The sequence below is a fragment of the Neophocaena asiaeorientalis genome, unplaced genomic scaffold, assembly GCF_003031525.2.
Source record: "Neophocaena asiaeorientalis asiaeorientalis breed wild unplaced genomic scaffold, Neophocaena_asiaeorientalis_V1.1 scaffold143, whole genome shotgun sequence".
Taxonomy (NCBI): Eukaryota; Metazoa; Chordata; class Mammalia; order Artiodactyla; family Phocoenidae; genus Neophocaena; species Neophocaena asiaeorientalis.
In genome coordinates, this window is record NW_020175536.1 from 6,590,498 (window position 1) to 6,599,710 (window position 9,213).

Consider the following 9,213-nt stretch of genomic DNA (forward strand, 5'->3'; position numbering starts at 1 on the left):
GACCCTGGCAGTGGCGGGCTGCACAGGCTCACGCGAGGGGCGGTGTGGAGAGTGACCTGTGCTTGCACACAGGCTTCTTGGTGGCGGCAGCAGCAGCTTCAGTGCCTCATGCCCGTCTCTGGGGTCCGCGCTGTTAGCCGCGGCTCTCGCCCGTCTCTGGAGCCCCTTTAAGCAGAGCTCTTTGTCCCCTATCCTCGTGCACCAGGAAACAAAGAGGGAAGAAACGGCAGCTCCAGACGTTTTCCCGGACTCCCTCCCGGCCAGCTGTGGCGCACTAACCCCTTCAGGCTGTTTTCACGCCGCTAACCCCAGTCCTCTCCCTGCGCTCCAACTGAAGCCGGAACCTCAGTTCCCAGCCCCGCCCGTCCCCGTGTGTGAGCAGACAAGCCTCTCGGGCTGGTGAGTGCCAGTCGGCCCTGATCCTCTGTGCGGGAATCTCTCTGCTTTGCCCTCCACATCCGTGTTGCTGAGCTCTCCTCCGAGGCTCCGAAGCTTCCCCCCTCCGTCACCCGCAGTCTCCGCCCACGCAGGGGCTTCTAGTGTGTGGAAACCTTTCCTCCTTCTCGGCTCCCTCCCACTGGTGCAGGTCCTGTCCCTATCCTTTTGTCTCTGTTTTTTTTTTCTTTTGCCCTATGCAGGTACGTGGGGAGTTTCTTGCCTTTTGGGAGGTCTGAGGTCTTCTGCCAGAGATCCGTGGGTGTTCTATAGGAGCGGTTCCGTGTGTAGATGTATTTCTGATGTATCTGTGGGAAGGCAGGTGATCTCCACGTCTTACTCTTCCGCCATCTTCCCTCGTAGATCTTTTTTTTTAGTGTCCGTCACTAATTTTGGAAGAGTCTCTCAAATTATTTCTTTAAATGTTTCTTTTGCTCTGTTATATCTTTATTTTCCTTCTGGAAATCTAATTACACAGATGCTAAACAATGTTAAACAGCATTTAATGTTGTCCTTCTGCTCTTTGATGCTCTGTTCTGTTTTAATTTTTTACTCTTTGTTTTTCTTCTCTGTGTTTAGTTTTGGTATTTTATATTGACCTACCATTATGGTCACTGATACTTTTCTTTCTTGTATTGCAACTACTCCTGAACGCAAACACAAAATTCTCTGCATATATTATATCTAGCCTATCTGATTCTTATAGTTTTCATCCCTCTCCTGAAATTACCTATCTTGCATGTTGTCTACATTTTTTGTAAAAGCCTTTAACATACTAATCACAGTTATTTTAAATTCTTTGTCTGATGGTTCTAACAACTGTGTTGTATCTAAGTCTGGTTCTGATGACTGCTTTGTTCAGACTACATTTTTCTTGCCTTATGATATGCCTCATAATTTTTGTTGAACTCTTGACGTATCACATATGACAGTAGATACTGTGCTAAGTTCTTTTTTTATGTGCTAGTGAGCACAAACTTTCTTCTGTTAGGTCTTTAGTATAGGGATTTGTGTTAATTTAGTCAGAAATTGGCGTCTCCAGAATTAGGTTAACTATTGTTCAATGTCATTGTTAAGAACGCAGTTTCTTTCCGTCTTTCTTTCCGTCCTTTTTGTTATCCTTAGAATATTGTCTTTTCTCCTTAGGCTAGTTCACGTTGTGACCACAAGATGGCTATGCAAATGGGTATTGTATCCAAAAAATGTCCAGAAACAGAAAAGGCAGGTTTTTAAAAAAAATTCCACGCATCTCTTCTGAAGCAAGAAAATCTTTTCTGGAATTGTCCTAGGAGTCTTAGTTTTTTATTTCATTGGCCAGAATTGGAACAAATACCCTGTGCTAACCAATCAGAGAGAGGAAAAAAGGGGAAAATTGTGATAGTTTTGGACACAATATGACCCACTGCCTATGAATGAGCCCAGAACCTCTGATTTCTTTGTCTTTGAAAGAGAGATAATATATGTGAAAAATCCTGGATTTCTAATAGGGAAATGAGAAGTAGTGCTGGAGGCCACTGTAAGAAAATAATAATGCATTTTACCAGTCTTTAGGACTCTCTTTGTGCCTCGCCATCCTATTCAAAACATGGCCTGTCCTCCTACAGTACATATGTGTATTAGTGAGAGAAGGCTCAAAGCTCAACTCACATGCCAAGGGTAAAGAATGTCCTTTCCTTTTATTTTCTCAGAAACATGGAATCTGCTTTCACGCAGTGTTTCCCCAGTGAGTTCATCTGCTCCATCTGCAAGGACAATTTCACAGACCCTGTCACCATGAGCTGTGGGCACAGATTTTGTACTCCTTGCCTCTGTCTCTTGTGGGAAGATGTCCAAACAGCTCCTTGCTGTCCTGTGTGCAAGGCAGTATCTCCGAAAATGGACTTCAAAAGCACTATTCTTGCTAAGGAACATGTTCTTCCTACCAGAGGATCAGTTGTCTGCCAGTTACCTAGCTCTGCCAAGCAGATGTGTAGCATACACCAAGTGATAAAGCTCTACTTCTGTCAAACGGACAAGAGCCTGCTGTGTTTGTTCTGCTCTCATTCCCCAGAGCATGCCACGCATGAACACTATCCAGTAAAGCAGGTTGCAGAGCACTACAGGGTAAGTGATATCTCTGAATGCCTTTGAAATGTGGACGACCCTGTATCTGATAGGCAATGAGGCAAATACATTGATTGTTATTATTATTTTATGTAGGAAACAAATCGAATTTCTGAACACCACGTGCCAGGCACTATTCTGAAATCTAGGGATAAAGCAGTGAAGACACTAGACAACATTCTTGTTCTCCTGAAGTTTAAATTCTGTTGGGCTGAAAGACAGGAATGATGATGAAATTGATGAGAATTAGGGTGCTGGTATTTCAGTGTAAGTAACGTGCTGGATAAATCTCTAGTTTCAGGAACAGTCGTTGGCTCCTACAACTATGATTACGATGATCCTGTTCTAATTATAGCAGATTTAGAAACACTGGCCAATATTTTCTTATAGTGCCTTAGGAAAACTGAGGGCTAATATTTCACAATTAAATATAAAGCAAGATTCACTTCTGAAAATTGACCAAGTTACTACAATATCAGTGTTAGATTCCTCAGATAATAGATTCCATTTTCTAAATTTAGGCATTCTATTTTTGGTTGATCTCTCAGATTTATCAGTTAGTGTTCCCAAGGAAAATCACTGACATCTCTGCTCTCTTTACTGTTTGTCCCATGTTCATACCCTTCTATCTTCTTTTAAGTATCTGAAATGTACTACCTTTGCTTTTCTAGTACTCCAATTTATGGTTATTTTGCAGGAGAACCTTCTGATGCAAATGAAATCTATTTGGAAAAAGAAAAAAGAAAATCAGAGAAATATAAAAAAAGTGACCAACATATTCAGAGTATGGGAGGTAAGCAGTAGACCCTGTATCCACTGGAACCAGCTTGGGACAAATATCCTCGTAACTTACAGTGGAAGAATTTGAATTAAATCATAATGTCCCCTGAGTGAGTGATCAGAGAGAGCTACATACATGACCTTCAATAGAGGATTTCATGTTGAATGAACCCAATATGTAACTAAAAGGTTTTTCCTGATTTTCTTGATAAAGCAATGTCTACCACTAATATTGTACTTTAGCAGGGACAAGAAAATGCAATATCACAAAACAAATGCAATGGTCACTGGCGTGGAGGTAAAAATAGAGTTCTGTAGGAGATTAATAAACTTTGAATGTTAAGAAAAGCTTCTCAAACAAGTAAAAATCATCCCAATGCTAATGTGTTAGTAGAATCTGTAAATTCATGGGTATTTATGACACAGACACCTAAGGGACAAGAAAGCTAAAAATGAGACAAATCATGGAATTGTCTGGGACCTGCAAGTAGCTCCTATTAATTAGTACATAGGGTATGAAGCAGGCAGTGAGAGTTATGGCTAGAAATGTAATTATAACCATGGCAAGATTGTGAACGTCTACCTAAGGATTTTGGGTTGTATCATTCATTGATGCACATATATGAACTGGGAACCTGAAACTGAAGGTTTAATAAAAATAAACTATATTTTTATTTTCAAAGAACTCAATCACTTCTAAAGAAGGCATATCAACAGGCTATGGTACAGAATATGTCATTAAACAGAAATCTATATACAGTGCTGTGAAAATACCAAGGGCAATAATAAAATTTTCTTGATCATTTAGGATGGATTTCCTAATAAACCACTCATTCATAGGAGGGCATATGATGCATTGCTCACTGTTCTAGGCCCACAAAAAGATACAGAAATGGACAAAAATCACTGACCTCAGTTGGTTATAATCTAGTAAGAGAAGTCATATAACAATTAAAAAAGAGTAACATTTATAATATCTCACATTTGTAAAGTTCTTGGGAGAAAATTAAAGCAGGGATGTGTATAAATAGTACAGGCTTGGAGAGAAAGTATGCTGGTCAGGGAAGACTCATTATGAACGTTACATCAGGGTAGAGATCTAAAGAAATGAAGGGAGTGAACCAGCAGTTCTCTGAGAACCCATCCTTCTGGAGCAGAGAAAACAGAAGGTATGGTCCAAAAGTTTGGGTCTCCCCCCCGCACCAAGTTCAAATGTTGAAATTCTAACCCCCAAAGTGATGGTGTTAGGAGGTCGTGCCTTTGGATTCATAGTAGGGCATATGATGCATTGCTCACTGTTCTAGGCCCACAAAGAGATACAGAAATGGACAAAAGGAAGAAAATCACTGACCTCAGTTGGTTATAATCTAGTAAGAGAAGTCATGTGACAAATAAAAAAGAGTAACATTTATAATACCTCACATTTGTAAAGTTCTTGGGAGAAAATTAAAGCAGGGATGTGTATAAATAGTACAGTCTTGCAGAGAAAGTATGCTGGTCAGGGAAGACTCATTATGAACGTTACATCAGGGTAGAGATCTAAAGAAGTGAAGGGAGTGAACCAGCAGTTCTCTGAGAACCCATCCTTCTGGAGCAGAGAAAACAGAAGGTATGGTCCAAAAGTTTGGGTCTCCCCCCCGCACCAAGTTCAAATGTTGAAATTCTAACCCCCAAAGTGATGGTGTTAGGAGGTCGTGCCTTTGGGAGGTGATTAGGTCATGAAGGCAGAGTCCTTATGAGTGGGATTCTTATAAAAGAAGCCCTGTGGAGGCTTGGCCCTCCTGCCATGTGAGGACACAACCAAAAGATGACTATCTAGTCAAGACATGGAAGCAACCTAAATGTCCATCAACAGATGAATGGATAAAGAAGACGTAGTATACTTATACAATGGAATACTACTCAGCCACGAAAAAGGATGAAATAATGCCATTTGCAACAACATGGATGGACCTAGAGATTACCATATTGTGGGAATTAAGTCAGAGAAAGACAAATATCATATGATATCACTTATATGTGGAATCTAAAAATAAAAATGATACAAATGAACTTATTTACACACCAGAAATCGACCAACAGGCATAGAAAAAAACTTATGGTTACCAAAGAGGAAAGTGGGGGGAAGGATAAATTAGGAGTTTGGGATTAACATATACACAGTACTATATATAAAATAGATAAACAACAAGGACCTACTTTATAGCACAGGGAACTATATTCAATATCTTGTAATAACCTATAATGGAAAAGAATTGGGAAAAAACAGAATATAGATATATGCATATATATATGTATGTATAACCAAATCACTTTGCTGTATACCTGAAATTAATACAATATTGTAAATCAACTACACTTCAATAAAAAAGATACATGCATATGGTGAAATAAATGAAAACCAAGTATGTGAATGTGCTTTGTAAAGTAGAATATATTTTAATCATTATTAAGCAAAAAAAAAAAAAAAAGATAGCTATCTAGGCAGTGGCTCTCACCATACACCAAATCTGCTGGCACTGATCTTGGATTTCCCACCTTACTGAACTGTGTGAAGTAAATTCTGTTATTTATAAGTTATGCAGTCTATTGTGCTTTTGTTATAGTAGCCCAAACAAACTAAGACAAGTATTCTATATATAACACGTAGACAATAGATGATAGGAGAAGAATAAAACCATCCAGATACATGATCTAATTAATCCAATGTCACTGCAGGGTTTTGTGAATCTACGGATGGTGATGATAGGAGCTGAATACCCTAAGGTATGTCAATATCTCCAGGAAGAAAAGCAAAAACATTTAGAGATATTGGCAATTGAAGGCAAGATTGTTTTTCAGCGACTCAGGAGAAATGTAGCCAGAATGGTTCATATGGGGAAACTCCTGAGAAGAATATATGAGGAGCTGAAGGAACTGTGCCTTAAAGCAGATATGGACATGCTCCAGGTAAGGACTAAGGAAGGACGTTAGGGTGCTGAACACCAGCCTGCTTGGAAAGCATTTATATCCACTGGAGTTATATCCTTTTTGGCCTCCATTATTTTTCTGGTTCCAAAGTCCAGATTCTTCTTCTGCCTCTATGATGGCGAGTTTTGCTCCTCCAGTATAATCTGGAGACGAAACATCACTTTTGCCTTATATGGAAGAAGGATAACTGTGTGGAAAGGTTCAAGTAACAGATCCAGAAGAAAATCTCCCAAACCTTCTTGTTCTATTCCTCTACTATACAGTTAGCCTTCCATATCCCTATAGGTTTCACATCCGGGGATTCAACCAACTGCCAATGGAAAATATATATTTTTCAAAAACCCAGAAATTTCCAAAAAGCAAAACTTTGTCAATGCTGACAACTATTTACATAGCATTTGCATTATATTAGGTATTATAAGTAATCTAGAGGTGATTAAAGCATACAGGAAATTGTGCATACATTATATGGAAATACTGTGCCGTTTTATATAAGAGATTTGAGCATCCATGGATTTTGGTATACAAGGGGTCCTGGAATGAATTCCCCTCATATACTCAGGGACGACTATATTTACAGTTTCTGACCAGCTGCAAGAGAGCAGCTTGTAAGCAGATAATTTAACTTTGTATGTGTACTTGGTAATATGTGTGAATATGGGATGTATGCCTTCTTTCTGTTGTGAAGTTCTAGCTTTCATACCCTTATAAGAACTTTGCGGAACGCTGTGAATCCTGCTGTAGATTACAACAAAGCACAGCCATTCGTGCACCCTAAGAACATCTTCTGACTTTCAATTTTATAAGAGTATGATTTTATCAACTGTATGTAAATGTGAGACTGGGTTTCATCTTTTTAAGGATAAGGGAAATGGCAAATGATTTTCCCCAAGGAAAAAAACTGGAGATAGTGAATTTCCCAGTATAATCTCATATCCTCAAACTAGACTAAACAGGACAGCTTTTGCTGAAAGCTAAGCCTTCCTTTCACAAAACAAACTAAACCCATGATTTTTTGCATAGAGGGCCCCTTAAGACAAATGCAACTGAAGGGCGAGCCTGGCAGACAAAGGAGAAGCAGGCCTGAGATGGGATGAGTTGGATTCTGATTCAGTGGTGGCTCCATTAGAAATCCTAAGAGAGAAATCACTTCTAAAAAAAGGCACAGATGGGTTTTTGGTTTATTTTATTTTTGCTTGCTTAAATGTTAAGCAATGTGATCACTATTTAGGACTAAAAAGAAAAACAATATCATATTTAAAGTATAACGTATAATATATTTATTACTATTTTATTTTGTGAGAGTGGATTAATGAGAGGACTTAAGTGAATTAAGGGCCATTTTGCTATTTTCTTTTTTTTTTCTTTGTTTTTTTGCTATTTTCTTGACATCTATGAATGAAATCCCTAGTTTTTGAGGAGTTAGTTAGTAAAAATAAGCCAGAGCCTGATATCCCACATCTTTATGTATTCTCAAAATTTTCCTTCATCTAGTTGTACGATTAGAGATTTTCTGGCTCTTTAGATAGACAAGAAGCCCTTCCTGTTCTTTCTCTGGATTTCCAGTGACACACTTTGTCTTTACCTTTGGTAAAGGGGTGTTCTGGAGCTAGCTCGTTCTGACACACTCATGGGAGCGAATTATTACAAGTTCCAGAATTTTAGGAGCAATTACTAAATGGCTGGCACCTTGAAAATGGTCATGGTGGGCTGGAATATTCCCAGCAAATAAGACAAACCAGCTTTGCTTTGTTCCAGAGATTTGGTTGCTAAACCTCTGCCACAATACCGCCACACTTGTCCGTCCCTCAGAACTTTAAAACTCTGTTCTTTGACTTTGCTGTTTTCTTTTTACTGAAGTGTATGTTACGTTGGATCATAAAATAAGAAATTGTCATGTGGCTCTGACTGAAGACCTGAGACGTTTGCAGTGCAGTCCTGACCATCAAGACGTGCCCCGTAATCCAGCAAGTTCAGAGAATACTCCTTCATGGGGTGCTCAGACCTTCACCACTGGCAAACATTACTGGGAGGTGAATGTGGGAAACTCTCGTAACTGGATTATAGGACTTTGCAAGGAATCCTGGACAAGTAGGAATGATATGCTACTTAACTCTGAGGATATTTTTCTACTTCTGTGTGTCAGCGTGGAGGACCATTTCAGTCTCTTTTCTACATTCCCACTCTTACCCCACTATATCCAAAGACCCCAGGGCTGGATCGGGGTGTTTCTAGATTATGAATGTGGTATAATAAGCTTTATTAATGTTGCCAGAAGTTCCCTCATTTGTAATTTCCTCTCACGCTCTTTCTCTTTCCCTCTCAGACCTTTCATTTGGTGTGGACCCAAATGATCAGGAACAGCTCACAAACCTGACCAAGGTCTCGGCAGTTCTAATAGCTGAGGGTCTTCTATCCAGGTGACTTCTAGAATGGGGAAAATCAATTATACTTCACTGTGTTTAACTTCATTTTACCTTCAGGAGATATCATGGCTGCGTTATTTTCTAAAGTGGTGATAATGTTAACGATGTACATTTGTCTTTTCTGTTTTACTTAAATAAAAGTAATCTCTTTTATTTTACTGGGTAGGATACATGTACTTTTCATTTGCCATCTGAAGTTGCTAGAGATTAAAGAATACATGGGTGTGGAAACTCAGCCAAATGCATGAACAGAAAGCACAGAGGCTTCTCCTTCCAGAGAGTCCTTGTCAAGACGCAAGGGCAGCATAGAATTCTCTTCTCCCTGCACTCATCTGGCTAAATCCTATTCCTCTTGTAATCCTCAGTTTACCAAACTAGATTAGGTCAATCATGATATGACCTCAAGAACAGCTTATTCTTTCTCTTTGTAAAACTCACAATAGATTTTGGGTCTTCTTTTCTAGTTTGCAGACTGCAAGAAGCGAAGGCCAATGCTAGT

At 39.3% G+C, this 9,213-nt stretch overlaps 1 protein-coding gene across 1 annotated transcript; it reads left to right on the top strand.

The window, feature by feature from the left end:
- The first annotated feature begins 2,127 nt into the window (after positions 1-2,127).
- Positions 2,128-8,787, top strand: TRIM77 (tripartite motif containing 77). Its single transcript, XM_024731276.1, is given in 5 exon segments — positions 2,128-2,538; positions 3,236-3,331; positions 6,037-6,267; positions 7,150-7,162; positions 8,014-8,787. Coding segments are annotated over 5 exon segments (1,380 nt in total). The 3' UTR covers positions 8,643-8,787.
- Positions 8,788-9,213: the final 426 nt, after the last annotated feature.